At 40.7% G+C, this 24,487-nt stretch overlaps 1 protein-coding gene across 4 annotated transcripts in view; it reads left to right on the forward strand.

The window, feature by feature from the left end:
* Positions 1–1,131: 1,131 nt before the first annotated feature.
* Positions 1,132–24,487, forward strand: part of LOC148852822 (Transmembrane proteins 14C) — a 52,121-nt gene continuing 28,765 nt past the window's right edge. For 3 of the 4 annotated variants that reach the window (XR_016099155.1, XM_088944416.1, XM_088944418.1), the window contains exons 1-3: positions 1,209–1,745; positions 1,824–1,888; positions 6,803–6,890. Coding sequence is in view for 3 of the 4 variants with exons in the window: in XM_088944416.1 (XP_088800542.1) it covers positions 1,463–1,745; positions 1,824–1,888; positions 6,803–6,890 (436 nt within the window). In the remaining variant the exon portion in view is untranslated. Of the gene's footprint in view, positions 1,746–1,823; positions 1,889–6,802; positions 6,891–24,487 lie in introns of all 4 variants that reach the window. The other variant, XM_088944417.1, reaches the window with a different exon arrangement.

Raw genomic sequence — 24,487 nt, forward strand, 5'->3', positions numbered from 1 at the left:
ATTACAATTATTAAATAATTATGTAATTAGTAATATTTTTGTTATTTTATATTTTACTATTAATTAATTATTTAATAAATTATATATTGAAAATTAGTTAATTAATTATAAACTAAGAATTAATATTTTATTTTTTATTTTATTAATATTTATTATTAATTAATAATTTTTTTTGTATTATTAATTATTTTATGCTTTATTCTTTATTTGTTAATTATTAATTATTTAATTAATATTTTAATTATTATTATTTATAATTTATTATTACTTATTAATATACCTATTACTTAATTAATAAATTTAATAATAATTGTTAAATTATTTTTAACTTGTTAATTATTTCTTTAATTTATTTATTAATGTATGTTTGTTAAATTATTAATAATAAAATGACCATTCAATTCTTTCTTAATTAGTTAATTAATTAATGATTAAGCATTTTTAATTATTAATTAATTAATAATGTTTTTATGATTTAGTATTTTATTATTAATTATTAACATGAATTAATATTTTAAATATTATTAGTTTATATTTTATTAATACATATGAGTTATTTAATAATTTTAAAATTTTATTCTAAAATATTAATTAATTATTAAATTATTTTTATTTGATTAATATTTTATTTGTTATTTATTTTAATTTATTCATTAATTATTTTATTAATACTATTAAATAATTAATAATTTATAAATGGGTCGTAAGTCTAATATTAACGCTTAGAAATGCACACGTGTTTTTTTGTTAAACAAGTTTCTCTCTCCATTTTCATTTGTTTCTTATCCAAAATGGTAGGATTCTACATCGAAAGAATTGAGATATATAATGCCACATTTCTCATCCCATCTCATCACATCAGACAAACTAAACATGAAAAAAATATTTTAGAATATTCCAAAATTTCCCTTTTCATTCCACAACACAAATCAAACGAAAATTAAAAAAATAATTGATGAATCAACAAGTTGACCTGTAAAACCGAAAATGGGTTTGATGCGAAAGATACGTGGCGAGATCTGGAGGCTCCTCCATCCGTTAGACGATTTATATTTGCCTTACATTTTTCCACGTGGCAAGAAAAAGAGGATTTCTCTATAGTATCTGTCACCGCTAGCCAAATGGCCCACATGCAGGGAAGCATAGTGATGCAGCGGGAACGCTCACACGAGTTCAAATCAGCCCCTCTTGGTTTCCATAAAAAAACCAGTCCCCACAAGATTGCCCCACAACATTTTACAATACATCGCTGCCGTGTGTCATCGGGTGATGTAACCGATAGACGGCGGGAATGTACTGTAGACGTTGAGGGGGGCTGATTTGATCTCCTCACACGAGCTGTCGAATGTCAAATCGAAATTTGAAGCAAAGGCTCTCTAAGGCCTCCGCAAGTCTGTCAGTGGATTGTCTTTTGTTCTCTGACAGGTTTAGACCATAGCAATCAAGGGGACTCAACTCAACGATGGCGACGATGGTCTCTTCTCTTATGTTTCTCCCGACAGCCTCCGGTAATCTGCAGCGGTGCCGGAGGTCCTCGGATGCATCATTTCGTCATGCCGGCACCGGCATTGCCTCCGGAATTCGTACTGGCATCTTCCATCTTGGCGTGACCGTCTCTGCTCCAAAGAGGAAAAGAGGCGCGAAACAGGTTCCATCCCACCACTGCAAAGCTGAGTTGGCTGAGCTGGCTCCTGCTACCTCCGTTGCTTATGGAGCTCTGCTTCTCGGTGGCGGTCTCTTTGCCTGTAAGTCCCTTTTCATCGCCTTCTCTCCTGCTACACGGTTGCAAAGTACTTCATTTTTTTTTCATTTTATTTTTTCAGATGCACGATCTAGAAGCAAGGGATCTCTGTATGGGGGATTATCAGGAGCTGCTCTAATGGCAGTCGTAAGTACACAACTTGTTCTTCTGCTAAGAACAAAATGCTTCAACATTAGAAAAATTTTCTCTTTTGTGTGGTTAATATGATTCTATGTATTATCAGTTATGTATATAGTTTATCTATATAACTTACTGTTTATTGAGGTAACCAAAATCCAATGTTCATTTAAATTGCAAATCTCATTAACGATATGATCAATCTTACCATGGAAGACGTCCCAGAATAGTAAAATTTAGTTAAATGAAAGAGAGATAAACTGAACAATATCCCAAGTCTGGTTTTAAGGAGAGCATCCATTCCAGCTTGCATAGCCTTTCTCCACTTAGGATGGGATAATGCTTCTGTACATTTTTAGGGATAAAGTCAGTAGAGGTACTGAAGTAGAAACTAGAAAAGATTAATAAGGAGGCAAAAGATTACAGGATAGGTATTTGGAGATTCAATAACCATTAGAAGAATGCCATTTACTTTTCTCTGGGCAATGGGCAAATGCCAGTCAGAGAAAACAGCAGGGTTAGGTGATGGAGGATTGGGACTTGTCATCTCAGAGGCATCTAGTGGTGACAAAAGCGGCTCAGCACTGGTGGTGCGGAGTCTGTGGACAAACTTCTTAAGTTTCAGTGCTTCAGTCGATGTTAGAGCCAGAACAAAGCAGCATGAACAACAAGAGATATATGGGGTTGGGGTGTCTTTCAGAAGTCAACTCCACCCCCAACAGGTCTGTATTATATATAGGGCTGAATATTTACAATTAAAAGTTAGCCCTTGTGAGGGAATAAAGACTAACTACATGAAATTACATGGGTTTTACAACAAATAACAAAAGTTGAGTAAAACAGAAATATAAAACCTAAGAGAAGAAATTATAGGGACCGGACAAGTGACTGCTTTTGATTCTTTCTATGGTAGTAATTCCCTACATTAAGCTTGAAAATCAGTTGGCAGATTTGTTCACTAGGTCTTTGAGTTATCTTTGGGTAAATTTTGTTTGTTTGAGGTTGGAATTATATGATATATACTCACCAGCTTCAGGGAGTATTGGAATATGTTCTTAGTTATGAGATTAAGGGCATTGGTGTAATTTCCTTATTGTTGATGCTTGGATTGGCCAAGGACAACATAGTAAATTTGCTTAGCTTCTTAGACGGGCTGGCTAGTGGATGGATCCGAGGGCGTGCCGAGGCCGAGGGCTAGAGGAGCCCGAAGTGTGCTACGGCCGAGGGTCAACGAAGTCTGCCCGAGATCGGCTGAGGTCGAGTATCTGCGAGGAAGGGAACGTTAGAGGCCCCGGGTGATAACTTGAAGCGGAGACTCTGACGGTCAAGTTAGTGAGGGCGTAACAAAGAGGGCGGACAAGGTTCGAGGAGCTCGAATAAGGTTGCAAAAAGCTAGGGACCAAGAGAGTTTGGAGAGATGAAAGCCTGGTGGCTAGAGAGAGACCCTTTACCTTGGGGGTGGCATGCCCTATTTATACTCGAGGTTGTCCGATAGCAGACCATGCGGACGATCAGGATGTGGTACGGCCTTGGGCGGGCAGCGATCCGAGCTTGCCGCGTGTGGTCGTGCCATTGGTCCCACGTTGGGTGCCGGCCTCCGCCCTGCGGACGCACTGATTGGCTCTGCCCTCGGCCACGTGTTGTTGTGCCAGTGGCCTGCTAAAAGTGCCTACATCACTTATTTTTAGTGGTTAACCCATTTTTAGGCCCGTTTTTCTTAATAGAATTGATGGGGACAACTAGGAGAGTGAGTTTTTTATCCCATGTTTTCTCAATTCTTTTTTCTGTGTTGTTTCTATCTTCTTCCGCTATATATTCTGTTTTCTCTATTTATATGCTATTTTACAGATCAGAATAAAAATCTTGGTTGTCCAACATGTAGAGATTATTGATTGCTTTGATGTGAAATTTCATTTTGTTTTTGAGAGTTAACTGAGAAAAAATTACATTCAAGAAAGTGGACGAGAGTTCATCAGGACTGAAACAAACACGTAAGAGTTGACACCCAAGCTCTCAACATGCCCACTACCAAATTGATAACTACCTCCTCCGGACTCGATTTCTGCTAAAAAATTCTACTATTCCTTTCAGACCATATTGCCCACAGCACAGCTAGAGGAACCACCTCCCAACAAGCTTTCCCTCTCTTGGACATTCCTTGAATCCTCCACCCAGCTAACAGGACCTTCACAGAGCTTGGGAAACATCCAGCAGCTGGAACAGAATTTCTGAAATGATTCCAGACTTAGAAGAAAAGCTACAGTGAAGGAAGATATGATTCACAGTTTCCATATGGTTGCTAGGTTAGCTCCTTTTCTGACCAGCAAATCCTTGGTTAAGCATTTCCCCAAATTTCTCTACAAGGAAATGAACTATCCTGCTCACCCACCAAACTAGCATAAAAAGAGCTGACTGAGAACTCCCCTGACTTGGACCATCTCCACTGCCTTAAATCTTGACCATTCATCTTAACTTGCTGATTGTTCAGAAGAGACATCAGGTTTGCAACAGATTGCACCTCCCAGCCAAAAAAATTTCTTCTGAAAGCAAGATTCCAAGCACCCGAAGGTCCATCAGCTTGAAAGCATTCAGCCACTGTTACCTCTTTGTTACCAGCCAAAATAAATAGCTTGGGGAACTTATCCTTCAAAGCCAACACATCGCACCATGGGTCCAACCAGAATCTTATTCTAGCTCCATCGCCCAAGAGGAGCTTTATCCCTCTTAAGAAGGCAGGAAAGGCTTTACAAATTCCCCTCCACACTCCACAGCCAAAGGACATATTGGAAGCCTTGCATCTCAACCATTATCATTAAGCCATATTTCTCTGCTATCAAGTCCCTCCACAACTCATTAGGATTTGAGCCAAATCTCCAGAACCATCTACCGAGAAGAGCATAGTTGAAACTTTTAACTTTCCTTGTTCCAAGCCCACCATTTGCAATCTGCCTGCATATTAGATCTCAGCTCACCAGGTGAAATTTCTCTTTATCCTTCCAGCCTCTTCATAGAAAATCCCTCAGCCTTTTTCTAGCTTATCTGCCACCTCTGATGGAACTGGGAAGATAGATAGAAAATAAGCTGGAAGGCTTGACACAACACCCCAAATTAAAGTTAATTTGCCCCCCCTCCCCTTTGGAAGATAGTGGGCTTTCCAGGTTGCAAGCTTTTTTGTTGACTTTCTCCACCACTGAATCCCAAATGCACCAAGGGGTAAACCCAAATATTTGGTTGGGAAATTCCTCACATGGCACCCAAACACCTCAGCTAGATTTGAAATGATAGCTACTTCACCTACTGCTACCATCTCACTCTTTGCCAAGTTAACCTTCAAACCTGAAACAACCTCAAACCAGCTAAGGAGATATCTCAAGTTGAAAGCTTGATCTAACTTTTCATCGAAGAAAACAAAGTGTCACCAACAAACTGCTGCAAAGCAATTTTTGAACCATTACTTTCGATTTCAAACCCTTCCAGTAGACCTCCTTCAATGGATTTCTTAGTCATTTGACTCAGCCCTTCCAAAACTAAAAGGAACAAAAGGGGAGATAGAGGATCCCCTTGTCTTAATCCTCTTGAACTTTTAAAATTTCCTCTTGCAGAACCATTGATTAAAACAGAGAAAATGGGAGTTGTCATGCACATTTTTATCCAATTCCTCCATCTTTGTCCAAAAGTTCATTTTATTCATCATGGTGTCCAAGAAAGCCCAATTTACGTGGTCATATGCCTTCTCCAAGTCAACCTTTAAAACTACCCCCTGGTCCCCACTTCTTTGCCTTAGTCAATAAGCTCATTTGCAATCAGTACATTGTCTTGGATATGTTTATTATGAACAAAATCACCCTGGTACTTAGATATTAGAGAGCTCATCACTTTCCTTAACCTTAGAGATAGCAGTTTGGCAAGTATTTTATAAACACTACCAATCAAACTGATTGGTTTGATGTCTTTGACTTCTGTCGCCCCTCCCTTCTTTGGAATCAATGAGATAAGCGTAGCATTCGAACTTCTAACAAAGGAAGCCTTCTCATGGAACAATCCAGAAACCTCCTCACGTCCCATTTAAGCAACCCCCAAAATTTTTTGAAGAACAGAATAGTGAGTCCATCTGGCCCAGGAGACTTCTTTTCTTCCAACTCATCCAAAACCATTTAATTCTTATGAAAAAAGGTTGTGTTATTATCCCCTGCCTTCAACCATTTAATTCTTGCCCTTTGCTGCCATGTAACTTCTTCTTGGTAAGCTAGAGAATCAAAATCATTCTTAGCTTCCAACCTTTTCTTTCTCTGTGCACCACTTAACTCCCTCTCTTTCTCTTTCTTATCCAAGTCATCTATTATTTCCAACATTATGCTTTTTGCCTTTCAGCCAGTTTTTCTTTATCCTTTTGCCAGGCTTTGATCTTGGTTTTCAGCCACAGCAATTTCTTAAATGACACAAAACTTACCAAGCCTTTGAAGTGTACCTCATCCCACCAAGAAGTGATATTTTGAATCAGCTCCTTCTCTTCCAACCAACAGTGTTCCAAACGAAAGGGACTAGGGTTTCTGTGAACTCCCCCTGTATCCAACAAAAGGGGCATATGGTCAGAAATGACTCTAGGAAGAGCTTCCTGTGAGGTCTTTGGGAAGAGCTCCTCCCACTCATTTGAAATTAAGAACCTGTCAGTCGAACTAGAGTAGGCTTCTCTTGATTACTGGTCAAAGTATACTTGGCAACAGAGAGGGGAAGATCAATAAGCTCCCATTTTTGGATGAAATTTCATTATTTGCATCTAAGCCTATCAAAAAGATTGTTTTTGGAATGAAAACTAGCTTGCAGTTGCTGGTTATATACCTGTTGTTATTGCTGGATTTTTCCTTTTGTTAACCTTGTGCTAGAAATTTCGTATTTATTGGAGGTTTGCTGTTTCACACACAGGCTTATTATTTGATTCAAGTGCCCGCGACAAAGGATCTTGGTTATGCCCTTGGTTTTGGATCTGCTTTCCTTTTCACTTCTGTATTTGGTACAAACTTTTCTAATCAACATGTTGTGTGTGAATTTTTACCTTCCATTCTTTAAGCTAACCATAGACCATTTTCAATGATGGTGCATTCATGGTGCTCATGATTATACACTGTTGAATGGGGCGGACATAGGAATTGGGATATGATTTGCATGATTACTCACAGGCTTATTATTTGATTCAAGTGCCTGCGACAAAGATCTTGGTTATGTCCTTGGTTTTGGATCTGCTTTCCTTTTCACTTCTGTATTTGGTACAAACTTTTCTAATCAGCATATTGTGCTTGATTGTTTACCTTCCATTCTTTAAGCTAACCATAGACCATTTTCAATGATGGTGTGTTCATGGCACTGAATCATACACTGTTGAATAGGGTGGACATAGGAATTGGGATATGATGCATGCCTGGGAGTCTTTACTCGGCAACATGAAAAAGTATGGATTTGGGAACATGTGTATAGAAAGTTATATAATATTAATGTAGTTTATATATTTTGAGTTTTGACATTGTATTCCTATAGAAAAACGTCTAGAACTTTATCTTGTTACTCAGTGAAATTGTGTAGGAATAAATGGCATTTGCCATGTATTTTAGTTGTTCATTTATGTCAAATAAGTATGGAGAAAAAGGAAAATGTTATGTAGAAATGCCCCTTTAGAATCCATGGAGTGAAATTGGTTGAGAACTGTTGTTTTGGGATGGGAGTATTTTTGTCTTTTAACTTGTTTTCTGAGAAAAATGGGTATAAGTATGAAGGGATGGAGATGCATCGTATGGATGGCCGAACCCTGCAGAAAGTTTGGGCAAAATTTCAAAAGTTTCTCTCTCCCATCTAGGAATCGCATTCCCTATTTTAGAAAACTGCATGGGTCCCATCTAGGAATTGCATTCCTGATCCAAATCTTTATTTGGATATTGACTCTTTAAGTGATAAGGATGTAAAGAGATTGGGCCGAATGGGTCCTAGTATCTTCTCTTGTAATATCTTTTCCTTTTCTTGTTAGCTAATGAGTCTGTTATTTCTTTTTGTTTGATCTCTTTATGTTACTGCCTAGCTGGCCGCCCACTTAAGGGCATACTTGTAATTACTTTAACAATTAATTCTTAATAAAAGGGATTAGAGAAGAAAGGGAAGATTATTCGAACTTTTCTTCTTCTTCCTCTTTTCGCCATCTTCTTCTCTTGTATTGTTGCTCTTACTTTTCTTCTTCCTTTTTCTCTCTAATTTTCAAATTTACACCAAATTTTTGAGGACTGATTTACATCTTGGTATCAGAGCAAGTCTCTTTCTTCTTTTATTTTCTTCATCTTTTCCCATACACCCTTAAATTAAGAGAGTGTATGGAGAGATAGGTTCTCTATAGTTTAGAGGATCTTTGGCCTAGTTGGTAGAGGGTTTGGGGAGTTTGAATCTGGCTGGATATTGCCAAGAAGTGGTGCTATTTTGTTGTTGCCTAAAACCCTAGTCAACTAGAGATTTTCGAAGGTACAGGTAAAGGTCGAGCTTTGGGTGTGGTGCTCTATGCTTGGGAGGTGTCTTTTGACTCCTAAAGGAGGGCGGTTCAGGTTTTGAAGAGATTGGAAAGCTCTGGTAGGAGTGGCTGCATCTTCTCTCTTCCTTTCCAAAAGTTGGACGGAGTAAAACCCTAGTTTTCAAGCATCTGGGTCTGGTTTGACTTCAAGTAAGTTTATATAGACAAAATTTCTGGTTCTTTGATTTACGTTTGATTAATGGAGCCATACGGAAGTGAGTTCAAGCAAGTGCCGATTTCCGGCCTTGGCTCGGTAGATTCCGTTTTGACTGGTGTGACCACAATCAAGCTAGATGGGACAAATTATCTTGCTTGGGCACAATCTATAAGAATTTATGTCTGTAGTAGAGGAAAATTCGAGTATCTCACAGGTAGTAAAGTGAAACCCGAAGAGACAGACCCTGAATTTGAGAAATGGATGCAGGAGAACTATACTATCATAGGATGGTTGGTCAATTCTATGCAACCTCATATAAGTCAGCATTACCTCTGGATGTCTTCATTTAAGGAGATATGGGATAGTGTTACTGAGACCTATTCATAGAAGTTGAATGTAGCCAGAGTCTATAAGTTGAAAAGTGACGTGAATAATCTAAGATAGGGGGGAGAAGAGTGTAGCAATCTACTACTTTATACTGAAATCCCTATGGCAAGAAATTGGTGTTATGGAGACAGTTGTGTGGGAGAGTAAGAATGATACTGAAATGTATAGGAAGTTGGTGGAGAGAAATAGGGTGTTTGAATTTTCTCACTGCACTCAACCCTGAATTTGACATCATTAGGCAAAATATCTTGGCCAAAGATGATGTTACTCTTTCCTAGGCACATGCTATGATAAGCAGTGGGGAGAGTAGGCAGCATGTTCAGTTGTAGAGTCCACCTACAGAATACTTTCCACATGCTGGAATAAAGCCAAAGGGTCCTACTGAGAAAAATGAGCAGATATGTGAATATTGCAAGAAACCGAGGCATACAAAGGACACTTGTTGGAAGCTTCACCCTAAGCTTCTTCTTGATAGGTTTAAGAATAACAACAGCTCTAAGAAGGGCAATCAGGTAGGAAAGCCTAAGACAACTAATGTTGCTATAGTACCCTGAAGGAGGAAATAAGGAGAGTGAGAAAAATCAACCATTGATTAATTGGCAGCAATGAAGGCGGATTTGAAAAGTATGGGAGGCTGCTAAATCACTTGGAATCTACTGTTTCTTCATCTCACTCTTCCAAAAACACATCATCTTCATTTTCTCACTCAGGTATTCGTGCTTCTGCAAATCATGCTTCAGTTTCAGGTAATCATAAAATCCTTTGGATTATTGATTTTGGTGCATCAGACCATATGACCAGCCTGTCTAATATCTTTTGCTCATACCACCTTCTCTCTGGTAAAGAGAAAATATCCCTTGCTGATGGGTCTCTTGCTCCCATCTCTGGTAAAGGAAATTTAAAGACCTCTGACACCCTTTATTTATCCTCTGTCCTTCATGTCCCTAAACTTAATACAAACCTTTTATCTGTTAGCAGCTTAACTAAATCCTTGAATTGTAGCATAACCTTTTTTCCCACTCATTGTGTTTTTCAGGACCTGCAATCTCAGAGGATGATTGGGAGTGGCCATGAGGTGAACGGAATATACTTTGCTGGACACACCGGATAGAGCTTTTGGACCACCTCATTGAGTTGCCTTAGAGTCAGTTTTGTCAGAGTCTGTTGACAAAGTCTTGTTATGTCACTTTTGGTTTGGTCATTTGTCTTTTTCTGCTTTGAGCCATTTGTTTCCAGATACGTTTAAGAGAGTGTCTTTATCGAGTCTTCATTGTGAGTCGTGTGAACTGGCAAAGCATTGTAGACATTCTTATTCAGTAAGCAATAAAAGATCTCTTTCTCCTTTTCATATTGTTTACTTTGACGTGTGGGGGCCATATCATTTGCCAACTATGGGGGGTTATAGGTACTTTATCCTTTTTATTGATGACTACTCTCGTTACACTTGGATTTATCTCATGAAATCCAGGGATGAAGTACCAACTATTGTGCAAAAATTCCATGAACTCTTCCTCACCCAATTTAACACTCGGATCAAAATATTCCGTTCTGATAATGCCAAGGAGTATTTTGAGAAAACCCTCTCCGCCTATCTTGAAACTTTTGGAGTTATTCATCAATGTTCTTGTTTTTACACTCCACAACAGAACGGAGTGGCGGAAAGGAAGAACAAACATGTGGTTGAAGTTGCCAGATCCCTCCTGTTTGCATCCCATGTTCCTATAAAATTTTGGGGAGATGCTGTTCTTACTGTTACCTTTTTGATCAACCGTATGCCCTTCCGGGTTCTTAACTACAAAACCCCCTTTAGCCTTCTCTTCCCGGATGAGGATATTTTTTCTCTTCCTCTCCGTGTTTTTGGGTGCACTTGCTATGTGCATGTTCACAGCCATCAACGACACAAGTTTGAACCTAAGGCTCGTATATGTGTTTTTCTGGGATATGCTTCCACACAGAAGGGATATTGTTGTTTTCATCCAGTTAGTGGCACCAACTTTGTATTTCGGGATGTTACATTTGCTGAGTTGACTCCTTTCTTTAGTATTTCTCCTGAGGGGGAGAAATCTGAAGAGTTTGCTATGTCTCCAGTTGTTCTTCTTGAGTCCTCTCATGAGGTGTCTACTTCTCCCACTGGACCTACCTCCGATATTCCTATTCCTCCTCCTCTACCTCATTCTCCTATAATTCCTTCTCATCCTGTTCTCCAAAGGTGGTACCAAAGGCATAGATTCAGACATGGGCATGTTGTTTTCACTCCTACAGAAGAGTCTCTTGCTCCTCCCATCATTATTGAGGTAACAGGTCATCATTCTTCTGACTCAACTACATCTTTCCCAGACCTTAACCTTCCTATTGCTCTCCACAAGGGCAAGCGGAAGTGTACAATCCATTGTATCTCCAAACACCTGTCTTACAGCCTTCTCTCGCCTTCTTACTATCTTGAGACATTTGCTCCTGTAGCTAAGATGACTTCAGTCCGGGTTTTGTTATTTCTAGCCGCTACTTTTGATTGGCCACTACACTGGTTTGATGTTAAAAATGCCTCCTTAAATGAAGACCTACATGAAGAGGTCTATATGTCTTTGTTTCCAGGGGTGTATGGGAAGGAAATGCAAGGCAAGGTGTGTAAACTACATAAATCTATTTATGGTCTCAAACAGTCTCCTCGGGCTTGGTTTGAATGGTTCAGGGCTGCTCTTGTCTCCTTTAGTTACACACAAACTCAATCTGATCATACCCTGTTCTTGAAGAGAAATGGCTCTCTGGTGACCTTGATAGTTTATGTTGATGATATTGTGGTCATGGGTAATGACACTCGAGAGGTCAGTAAACTAAAACGATTTCTCAACTCTGAATTTGAGATCAAGGATTTGGGAGATCTTCGGTATTTTTTGGGCATTGAAGTTGCTAGATCTAAGGATGGTATCTTATTTCTCAGCGTAAATATGTCATTGACCTCCTTGCTGAGACTGGTAAACTTGGAGCTAAACCAATCTCCACTCCTATTGATCCCAATCATAAACTTTCTGCTACAGATGGTGACATTTTTTCTGATAAGGGGTGTTTCAGAGACTGCTTGGGAAGTTGTTATATATTTGCATGACTCGGCCAGACATTTCCTATGCAGTAATTGTTATTAGTCAATTTATTCATTCTCCCAGAGATACTCATTTAGCTGCTGCAGAAAGGGTTCTGTGTTACTTGAAAGGTACTTTAGGGAAATGTATTCTATTTGCCAAACATGGACACATGAAGCTGGAAGCTTTTACTGATGTTGATTGGGCAGGATGTACTGATGATAGGAGATCCACCTCAGGTTATTGTGCTCTGGTCGTTGGGAACATTGCGTCATGGAGGAGTAAGAAACAGTCTGTAGTTGCTAGATCCTCAGTTTAAGTAGAATACAGGGCAATGTCACATGGTGTGTTAGAATTACTGTGGCTACGATCCCTTTTAGAAGAATTGGGGGTTGACTACGAGAAGCCAATGATGCTCTACTGTGACAACCAAGCAGCTATCAATATTGCACATAATCCTGTTCAACATGACAGAACTAAGCACATTGAGGTTGATAGACATTTTATAAGGGAAAGAGTTTCCTCAGGAGAAGGTTGTTTGCCATTCATCACATCAGACGAACAATTGGCTAATATCTTGACCAAGGAGTTCTAAGAGGGAAAATGATACACTATATAAGCAAGCTGGGCATGATTGACATCTATACTCAGCTTGAGGGGGAGTGTAAAGAGACTGGGCCGAATGGGTCCTAGTATCTTCTCTTGTAATATCTTTTCTTTCTCTTGTTAGCTAATGGACCTCTCTTAATGGGCCTGTTATTTCTTTTTGTTTGATCTCTTTATGTTACTGCCTAGCTGGCTGCCCACTTAAGGGCATACTTGTAATTACTTTAACAATGAATTCTTAATAAAAGGGATTAGAGAAGAAAGGGAAGATTATTTGAACCTTTCTTCTTCTTCCTCCTCTTTTCGCCATCTTCTTCTCTTGTACTGTTGCTCTTACTTCTTCATTTTTCTCTCTAATTTTCAAATTTACACCTAATTTTTGAGGACTGATTTACATATAAGGATAATCCCTTATCTTATCTACAGTTTAAGATCAGCTTGATCCTAATCAAATTAGGAGTTTCCTGATCCAAATCTTTATTTGGATCTGGACTTTTTAAGTGGATAAGACTTATCTTCTTATCCTTATCTGTTGATCCAAACCCAGATTTGCCCCTATTTAATTAATCTAATTAACTCGATTCAAAATTGGGCTTTAGGCCCATTAAGTTTATATGCTCACTTAACCTCTTAACCTGTTACCTAGTTGGCTCTCCTTGTATAGCGTGGGACCCAAACATTGATATACACATTAGCCACATGGGTTCAACCCAGCCTTTGTTACAAGGCTTGGCTGAATTGGATGTAGGAGACAGTGAACCCTTGAGTCCATCAGCATGGGCTCTTAATGGGCCCAACATTTACACTAAATGGTCATTGGGTCCAACCACTTTATGAAAACCCAAGGATTGTGGGCAGATGCAAAATTAGCCCATCAGGTATTACCCTTAGTGGTCTTACACTTAACCTCTCAGCCCATAATGATCAAACACTGCCCGACAAGAGAGGACCTCTCCCTTGGTTGCAAGGTACAGTGCTGCACTCTCTACTCACATGGATCCCGGGAATTAAAACATTTTGCAAACATTTTGAAACCATAATATATACGTATATCATTATATAAATATATTTTGCAAAAACAAATTTCAACGGTTGAAATCAACTACTGGCAGTTTAGGTTTCCATCAGAGAGAGTGCATCCCCGATCATTCACTTTGTCCAACAAAGGGGCTGATCCTGTCACTATGATCACCCACTCAGATAATTTCTCGGACTGTCCCAACATACCTAGGTTTTGACCCCCTCTAAGGATCTCACTGATTGGCATATCAAAGACAACCCGATCCGCCACCTAGTGCAGAACCATAATCGAGTCTAGGGGTCAGGTGTAACATTCCAGTTTTGCCCATCTATCTCCAAGGTCCAGGGCAATATTTGGATTTCGGTCCGGTTCAGGGCTTCAAGAAAATCCACACTGCATGTATCTCAGGACTCACCCTGGCAGCTGAGACAAGCCACCCCAACCAACTGAAGGGATAGAAAATCAGGGCTGTTCGCACACTCCATCCTGCAAAACAAAGGTTAGATTACAGATTGCAGTTTCTCAAACTGCAAATCACAGATAGCGAATCTCCCATCTGCGAAATCTCCTTCTTTGTGCCGTCATCTTCAATCCAAAAATTAAAATAAATAGAAATCCTATTTATATTAATTATTACATAAGATCGAATGCCTATACATTGAGTCTAAAAAAAAAAATTATTTACAGACCAGATGTAATAAATAAAATCAATAAACTGCAAATCTTGCAGTTCTCCCTACGCAAACCAAGATTTCGATCTCCTCTTGTACGAACAACCCATAAATCAAGAAAATTATAAAGAACTATTCTAAATAATAATTAGATTTATTTAAAATTAATTTCAGATTATTTGCCCATCTGTTTTGGGAACAAATTTCCCAAAACCCATATCTACGCAAATTGGGTAGAATGCCTTCTCCCTATTTGCGCAGGTTTAGATTTGAAACATAATGGTTCAAGATTTGAACCATGGTTCTGATACCACCGAAGGGATAGGAAATTCATCATATGGACGCCCAAGATTGTGGAATAAAGGGGGCGAATTTCAAAAATTTTTCTTTCCCTTCAACTGGGAATCGAATTCCCTATTTAGAAAATCATATTTTCAAGGATCATTCTTGAACCATAAACTGAACCAGATCTGAACCAAAAGGAGGAGAGAGAGATAATACCTGATACAGAGAAACAATATCTCTCAATGGAGGTGTTTACGCCCAAGGTAGAAACCAAAATCTGCTCCCACTGAAGATGGCGCAGTGCAAGGTGGAGCAGAATCAGCATTGTCCTTCCTAAGAACTTGATTCTTCCCAAGAATCACCTGGACGGCTTGTGAATACAACTACCAATCTTTTCTCCAAAAGATTGGAATCAAGATCCAATCTTGATTTTTCCCAAGCAATGGAGATCGAACTGCAAAAGGCGGCGGCTACAGGAAGGAGGCTGCTAAAGAGAATTTACAGGGTGCAGAATTCTCTCTTCTGTGATCTCAACTCTGAAGACAAGACTGCTGATTGTCTATTGAATTGGATGTTGTGTCTAAACGCTGCCGCCCCCTCTTCCTTTTATAGACTTAAAGGGATCAATTCCTAATCCCATTAGGAGTTGCTAACCCAAATCATATCTGGATTAGAAGTCCCTTTAAGATAAGGGATAATCCTTATCTTATCTGCAGATTAGATCAGCCAGTTCCTAATCTAATTAGGAAGTTTCCAAATCTAAATCTCATTTAGATCTTGGACTCTCTGAGTGGATAGGGTGTGGGCCCAATCCTATCAGCTGATCTTATCTCAGAATTCGCCCCTTAAAGACTAATCAAATTAGCCCAGTTCGAAATGGGCTTAAGGCCCATTTAGGGTTATGTATTCATTACGCCTTTTAAACTACTGCCCAGTTGGGCTTCCTTGTATGGCGTGGGACCCAAGCATTGATCTACACATCAGCCACATGGGTTCAACCTAGCCTTTGTTACAAGGCTTGGCCGAATACACTGTTATGGACAGTGCACCCCCTGAAACCCATCAGATGGGCTCTATGGGCCAAAGACTTACCCTAAGTGGTCCTTGGGCCAAGCCACCTTGTAACACCCAGGGACTGTGGGCAGATGCAAGATTAGCCCATCAGGTATTATCCTCAATGGTCTTACACTCAACCTCTCAGCCCATAATGATCATACACTGCCCGACAAGAGAGGACCTCTCCCTCGGCTGCAAGGAACAGTGTTGCACTCTCTCAAATATGGATCCCGGGAATTAAAACATTTTGCAAATAATTTCGAAACCATAATTTATATACTTTTATATCTCATATAAAATATATTTTGCAAATCAAATTTCAACGATTGAAATCGGCTGCCGGTAGTCTTGGTTTCCATCAGTGAGAGTGCATCCTCAATCATTACCTTTGACCGACAAAGGGGCTGATCCTGTCACTATGATCACCACTCAGATGAATTCTTAGACTGTCCCAACATACCCAGGTTTTGACCCCCACTAAGGATCTCACTGATTGGTATATCAAAGACAGCCTAATCCGACACTTAGTGCAGTATCATAATCGATTATAAGGGTTGGGTGTAACTTTCCAGTTTTGCCCATCAATCTCCAAGGTCCAGGGCAATACTAGAAATCTGGTCCAGTTCAAAGATTCAATTAATCCTACACTGTATGTGCATGGGGTCTCACCCCGGTAGCTGAGACAAGCCACCCCAATCGATTTGGTGGCACCATAGTGTCAGCCTTGTCAGGATAGATCTCCCCAGACCGACCCACTGGGTATGAACATTCTAAACTAACATGAGTCTCATTAAGTGTCCGATTTAAGGGTTTTACACAAAAACATACCAAGGGAACATGAATCAAATATGCACTTTTATTCATTTACAATAAACTCATAAAGTACATCATTTTGATTGAAGTAAGGGCATACAAAATTGTCTAACACCAACTTGGCGGTACATTAGTGTTAGCCTTGGCAGGATAAATTTCCCCAGATCTATCCAACGGTTGTAAAGATTCTAAACTAACACAAGTCTCATAAGTGTCCAGTTTAAGTGTATTATACAAAAACACACCACAATGACATGAATCAATTATGTACTTTATTCATTTACAATAAATGTCAAAATGTACATCAATCTGATTGGAGCTAAGGGTATAACTGTCTAACAGCTCCCACTTGCACTCAAGTCCAATCGGGTATAAGCCGAAGTCCCATACTTTCCACGTGTTTCTCAAACACTTTCCGTGTCAGTGGCTTAGTTAATGGGTTTACTACATTTTCCGCTGATGCTACCTTCTGAATCAGGACGTCCTTTCTCCCAAATATCTCCCGCAATACATTGTACTTCCTCTTGATGTGCTTTGACTTCGATTGGGCTCGTGGCTCCTTAAGCTGAGCAATGGCTCCAGTGTTGTCATACAACAATGGAATGAGTGATGTGTTGGATGGAGTTACTCCTAATTCCTGAATGAACTTCTTCATCCAAACGACTTCTTTAGCAGCTTCACTTGTGGCAATGTATTCGGCATCAGTTGTGGAATTTGTGGTGGACCCCTGTTTGCTGCTTTTCCAGCTAACAGCACATGATCCTATCGTGAAGATATAACCTAATGTAGACTTTCTATCATCTAGATCTAATTGGAAATCAGCATCAGTATACCCCTGGATTTGTGGTGAACTACCATCGAATACCTGACAAAACTCTTTTGTCATTCAAATGTATTTTAGTATGTTTTTCACAGTGGTCCAATGCTCCTGCCCTTGGTTAGATTGGTATCTGCTTATTACACTCACTGCCTGAGAAATGTCAAGACGAGTGCACAACATGGCATACCTGATGCTCCCTACGACTGAGTTTATATACCATGTGTTCCTGACCTGCAGCTATGAAACCTTGCGGTTGCTGCATATCTTCAGTAAGATCTCCATTAAGGAACGCGGTTTTGACATCCATTTGCTAAATCTTGTAGTCATGGTAAGCTGTTACAGTTAGCAGAATCCTAATGGATTTAAGCATGGCCATAAGCAAAAAGGTTTCCTCATAATCGATTCCCTCTTTCTGAGTGTACCCTTTCACAACAAGACGAGGCTTGTAGGTCTCAACTTTACCATTAGGGCCCTTCTTCCTCTTATAAATAATCCATTTGCAACCAATTGCCTTTATCCCGGGGGCGGATCTACTAGAGTCCAGACTCCATTGGTCTCCATTGAGTCCATCTCATCTCTCATGGCATCTACACACTTCAAGAAATCTATGTCCAACATAGCTTTTGAATAAGTCACGGGATCCTCTTCTTCGGTCGTGACTTCCACCAGGTAACTTTTTTGGTCATAGCAGTAACGAACTGGAGGTCTGGAAACCCAGGTAGATCTTCTAGGTTGGTTATTTTCTGGAGCCGGTGGGACGTCTCCCACTACCCCTGAGCTCTCCTCATCAAGAACAATTTCCTGATGATGATTATCCAGGATGTAATCTTCCTCTAGGAAGTGGGCACTTCGACTACAAAACACCTTTTGCTCTTTTGGATCATAGAACAAGTAACCTACAAAGCCTTTGGGGTAACTTATAAATAGGTAACAATTGGTCTTGGATTCCAATTTGTCAGCACTAGTTCTTTTAACATGTGCTGGACAATCTCAAATCTTCAAGTGTCTCACACTTGGTTTCTTATCGGTCTGTAGCTCATATGGAGTCTTAGGAATGGATTTGCTTGGAACTCGGTTCAACACGTAAATCGCAGTCTCTAAAGCCAAACCCCAAAAGGATGTGGGTAACTCTGAGTGGACGAGAAGTGATCGGACCATATCCAATAAAGTCCGATTCCTCCTTTTTGACACACCGTTTAGCTGTGTATGAAAGAAGGGTAGGATCCATCTAATGGACGCCATAAAGGTTGCGGAATGGGTGGGCGAATTTCAAAAATTTCCTACCTTCTCTCAACTGGGAATCATATTCCCTAAGTTTAGAATACAATATTCAAGGATCCTACTTGAACCATAATCAAACCAGATCTGTACCAAAAGATAAATGGGAGGAATATACCTGATCCGGAGAAGCAGTATCTCCCAAAGTTGGTGTTCACGCCCAAAGAATGCTCCAAGATCCGTTCCTGCTGAAGATGACATAGTTGTGGATGGAACAGAACCAGCAGGGTGCGTCCTACACACTGGATCCTTCACAAGAATCCTCTGGAAACACTAAACACTGAATCCTTTTGGTCTTTGTTGCAAGACTAATGTCAAGAACAGATTTCTTGACTTTTTTTTTTCTGCAAAGATCTAATCTTGCAAAAAATATGGCGGCGGCAGGAGAACTCGAAAGGCGAAAGGGCTAAACTGCCTTTTTCTTTTCTTTTTTTTTTTTGGAGTATGAATGAGATCCTAAAATCTGATATTTTCTCTTTCTTGGTTAGGGTTTTTCCTCCTTTCTTCTTGATTAAGAATCCTCCTAATTAGGAGTTATCCCAATCCAAATCAGTATTTGGATAGGGGATAATCTTAATCCTATCTGCAGATAAAGTTAGCTTACTCCTGATCTTATCAGGAGGTTACCAGATTCAAATCTAATTTGAATTTGGTCTCCAGGAGTGGATAAGGCTAAAGGCCCAATCCTTTTACTAACATTAATCTCAGATTCGCCCCAAGGATGGGTGATCATATCAGCCCACCTCGAAATGGGCTTCTGGCCCATTAAGTGTTCAGTGTCTAATTACTTTCCAATCTGTTGCCCAGTTGGGCTTCTTTGTATGGCGTGGGACCCAAGCATTGATCTACACACCAGTCACATGGGTTCGGCCCAACCTTTAAAACAAGGCCCAGCCGAATTCACTGAAAAACTCAATGAACCCCTTGAGTCCATCATATGGATCCTATGGGCCCAACACTTGCATTAAGTGGTCCCTGGGCCAAGCCATCTTATAAAAACCCAGGGACTGTGGGCAGGTGCAAGATTAGCCCATCAGGTATTATCCTCAATGGTCTTACACTTAACCTCTCAGCCCTTAATGATCAAGCACTGCCCGACAAGAGAGGACCTCTCCCTCGGCTGCAAGGAACAGTGCCGCACTCTCCTCTCACATGGATCCCGGGAATTAAAACCATTTGCAAACAATTCAAAACCGTACATATATATATAAATATATTAATTTTGCAAAACAAAATTCCAACGATTGAAATCAACTGCCGACAGTTCGGTTTCCATAAGAGAGAGTGCATTCCCGATCATTACCCTTTGTCCAACAAAGTGACTGATTCTGTCACTATGATCACCCACTCAGATGAATTCTCAAACTGCCCCAACATACCCAGGTTTTGATCCCCGCTAAGGATCTCACTGATTGGCATATCAAAGGCAGCCTGATCCAACACCTAGTGAAATGTCATAATCGAGTCTAGGGGTCAGGTGTAACTTTCCAGTTTTGCCCGTCTATCTCCAAGGTCCAGGGCAATACTGGAAATCTGGTCCGGTTCAAGGATTCAAGTATTCCCATACTGCATGTGCCTTGGGTCTTACCCTGATGGCTGAGACAGGCCATCCCAACACTTGGTGGCACACCAGCATCAGCCTTGGCAGGATAAATCTCCCCAGACTTATCCAACGGCTGTGAACATTTAAAACTAACACGAGTCTCTATAAATGTCCAGTTTTAGGGTTTTACACAGAATTAAACCAAACAATATGAATCAAACATGCACTTTATTTATTTCCACTAAATAACAAAAGTACATCAAATCAGATTGAAGCTAAGGGCATACAAAACTGTCTAACAACTCCCACTTGCACTTAGGTCCAATCTGGTACAAGCCGGAGTCCCATACTTTCCACGTGTTTCTCAAACACCTTCTGTGTCAGTGGCTTAGTCAATGGGTCTGCCACATTATCCGCTGATGCTACCTTCTGAATCAGGACGTCCCCTCTACCAACGATCTCCCGCAGTACATGGTACTTTCTCTCGATGTGCTTCGACTTCGAGTGAGCCCGAGGCTCTTTAGCCTGGGCGATCGCTCCATTGTTGTCACACAACAACGGGATGGGAGATGTGCTGGATGGAATCGCTCCCAATTCGTGTATGAACTTCTTCATCCACACGGCTTCCTTGGCAGCTTCACTTGCGGCAATGTACTCGGCCTCAGTTGTGGAGTCTGCAGTGGACCCCTGTTTGCTGCTTTTCCAGTAAACAACACACGTTCTATCATGAAAACATACCCAGATGTAGACTTTCTATCATCTGGATCCGACTGGAAATCGGCATCGGTATACCCTAGAACTTGCAGTGAACTACTATCGAATACCAGACAAAACTCTTTTGTCCTTTGAAGGTATTTGAGTATGTTCTTTACAGCAGTCCAATGCTCCTGCCCTGGGTTTGCCTGGAATCTGCTTACCACACTCACCGCTGAGCAATGTCAGGGCGAGTGCACAGCATGGCATACATGATGCTCTCTATGGCTGAGGCATAGGGAACGTCTTTCATGCTCTCAATCTCCTCAGAAGTCTTGGGAGACATCTTCTTGGAGAGAGTGACTCCGTGCCTGAAAGGAACGTTTCCTTTCTTGGAGTTCTCCATGCTGTACCTCTTGACAATTTTGTCAATATAAGCAGCCTGGGATAATCCAATTATCCGCTTCGATCTATCTCTATAGAGTCGAAGACCCAGTATGTATGAAGCTTCTCCAAGATCTTTCATGGAGAACTGCTGTGATAGCCATACCTTGACCGAAGTCAACATTCCTACATCATTCCCAATGAGTAGGATATCGTCCATGTACAACACCAAAAAGGTGATCTTATCCCCACTGAACTTCCTGTAAACACAGGGCTCATCCGGATTCTGCTCAAAGTCAAACGTTTTGACTGCAGAATCAAAACGGATGTTCCAACTCCTAGAGGCCTGCTTAAGTCCATATATGGATCTATTAAGTTTACATACCATGTGTTCCTGACCAGCAGCAATGAAGCCTTGCGGCTGCTGCATGTAGATATCTTCACTAAGATCTCCATTCAGGAACGCGGTTTTGACATCCATTTGCCAAATCTCATAGTCATGGTACGCTGCTACAGCTAGCAGGATCCTAATGGATTTAAGCATGGCCATGGGCGAAAAAGTTTCCTCATAGTCGATGCCTTCTTTCTGAGTATACCCTTTCCCCACCAAGCGAGCTTTAAAGGTCTCAATCCTGCCATCGGGGCCCTTCTTCCTCTTGTAGATCCATTTGCAACCAATTGTTTTTACCCCAGGGGGCGGATCCACTAGAGTCCAGACTCCATTGGTCTCCATTGAGTCCATTTCAGCTCTCATGGCCTCCACCCACTTTTGGGAGTCTATGTCTAATATAGCTTCCGCGTAAGTCACGGGATCCTCTTCACTAGTCAACGTTTCCACCAGGTAACTATCCTGGTCATAACCATATCGGACTGGTGGTCTGGATACCCGGGTGGTTCTTCTAGGTTGGTAATTACCTGGAATTTGTGGGACATCTCCCACTGCTCCTGAGCTCTCCTCATCAAGAACTATTTCCTGACGATGGGTGTCCAGGATGTAATCGGATTGTAAGAACTGGGCGTTTCGACTGCAGAACACTTTCTGGTCACTCGGGTCATAGAATAGATAACCCACCGAATCCTTTGGTTAGCCTATAAACAGGCAACGACTGGTTTTAGATTCCAACTTGTCCGCACTTGTTCTTTTAACGTGTGCAGGACAACCCCAAATCTTCAAGTGTCTTACACTTGGCTTCCTTCCGGTCCAAAGTTCATATGGAGTTTTCGGAACTGATTTGGTTGGAACCCGATTCAGCACGTAGATAGCAGTCTCTAATGCGTATCCCCAAAAGGATGTGGGTAATTGTGAGCGTACGAGAAGTGACCGGACCATGTCTAACAAGGTCCTATTCCTCCTCTCTGAAACACCGTTGAGTTGAGGTGTAGCAGGAGGAGCTAATTGTGACACTATCCCATTGGCCTTTAAGTAGTCCCTGAATTCGTCAGAGAGATACTCGCCACGTCGATCTGATCGAAGGGCCTTAATTTCTCTCCCTAACTGTTTCTCGACTTCCTGTCTGAACTCTTTGAACTTTTCAAATGATTCAAACTTATGTCTCATTAGGTACACGTAACCATATCGTGAAAAATCATCTGAAAAGGTGATGAAGTACACGTGTTGGTTCCGTGTCCTAACACTCAGGGGACCACATACATCAGTATGTATTAGGTAAAGTGTGCCTTCAGATCTTTCAGGCTTACCGTCAAATGGCCGCTTAGACATCTTACCTTGAAGGCAAGGTTCACAAGTGGGAAGATTTTCTACGGTTAGAAAATCCAAAGGACCATCCTTTACCAGCCTTGTGATTCGGTCAATACCGATATGGCCAAGTCGGTAATGCCAGAGGCACGTGGGACTTACTGTATCACGATTCCTTTTCTTGGGATTTTTGACCGACGTAGTTTCGGTTAAGTTAGTTTCCAGAGAAGGATGTAGAACATAGAGACCGTTCTCTAGTTCCCCGCATGCGATGAATTTATTATTCCGTTTAACAGTAATCATATTACTAAAATAAACAGTATATCCATCAGCGCACAGTTTTGAAACAGAAATTAAATTTCTTCTCAAGTTCTGTACATAAAGACAATCTTTAAGTACAAGCATTCCTTCTTTAAAAACTAATTCTACGGTTCCTATTGCCGCTGCTGCAACACTTGCAGTTGTTCCCAAGAATAATGTCACTTCACCTTCACTCAACCTTCCGCTAACTTTGAACCCCTGCAGTGAGTTACACGCATGAGTTGAAGCCCAGGAGTCAACACACCAGGACACAGAAGTAACTAACATGTTAGTTTCTATGACAAGTTTCGATGTTACCTTTCTTAGATTCCAGGTAGGCAGGACAATTCCTCTTCCAGTGGCCAGTCTGCTTGCAGAAGTGACAGACATCAGATGCCTTGTTCTTCTTCTGCTTCTTAGGATTGGCAGCCTTTTTCTGAGGCTTCTTTGCCTTTCTCTTTTTCTTGCCCGATTTGTTAGCTTCAGCAAGCATAACTACAGGCTCATCCTTCTTGAGTAGATTATCGGCTCTCTACAACATATTGCTGAGTTCTTGGACGCTGACATTCAGCTTATTCATATTGTAGTTCATTGTGAACGCATTGAAGGAAGAGGGCAAAGAATTGAGGATGGCATCCACTTGCGTGCCAAGATCTAGCCCGGATCCAAGAACTTCAAGTTCGTTAATGTAACCCATCATCCGAAGACAATGGTCATGAACTTTCTGCCCTTTGGTCATCTGCGCGGTCATGAACAATTTCAGGACCTTCTGTCGAGTAGAACGGTTCTGCTCTTCATACATTGTTCTTAGACTGTCCAATATGTCCTTGGCTAGTTCGATCTGATCGAACTGCCTCTGTATTGAGTTGTCTAATGAGGCAACGACAAAGCAGCGGGCTAGGGAGTTCTTATCCTCCCACTCTTGGTAGTCCCTCCTACGGGCCTTAGAAGCCCTATCACCCGGACGTTCCGGTGCAGGATTTTTCACCACCTTGTCTAACTTTTCGGAAGTTAGGACCAGTATAAGATTTCTGTACCAGTCGGCATAGTTTGGGCCCTTTAGCTTGTTATCGTCTAGAAGCTTTGCAAATTGACCGTTTGCCATTTTCTGATAAAATAGCAAAATCATTAGTCCACAACCTTAGTTTGATTAATGTTATCTACATAGATATGGTTTTTAATCTATGTTTCATTCCCATTTGATCATCTCTGAGATTTCCCTCCTTTCTCAGTGACGGAGACGACGAAATGTCTCTGGAAATGTGGGAAATCACATG

The sequence above is a fragment of the Nelumbo lutea genome, chromosome 5 (assembly GCF_056320005.1).
Source record: "Nelumbo lutea isolate HS-2025 chromosome 5, American lotus-T2T, whole genome shotgun sequence".
Lineage (NCBI taxonomy): Eukaryota > Viridiplantae > Streptophyta > Magnoliopsida > Proteales > Nelumbonaceae > Nelumbo > Nelumbo lutea.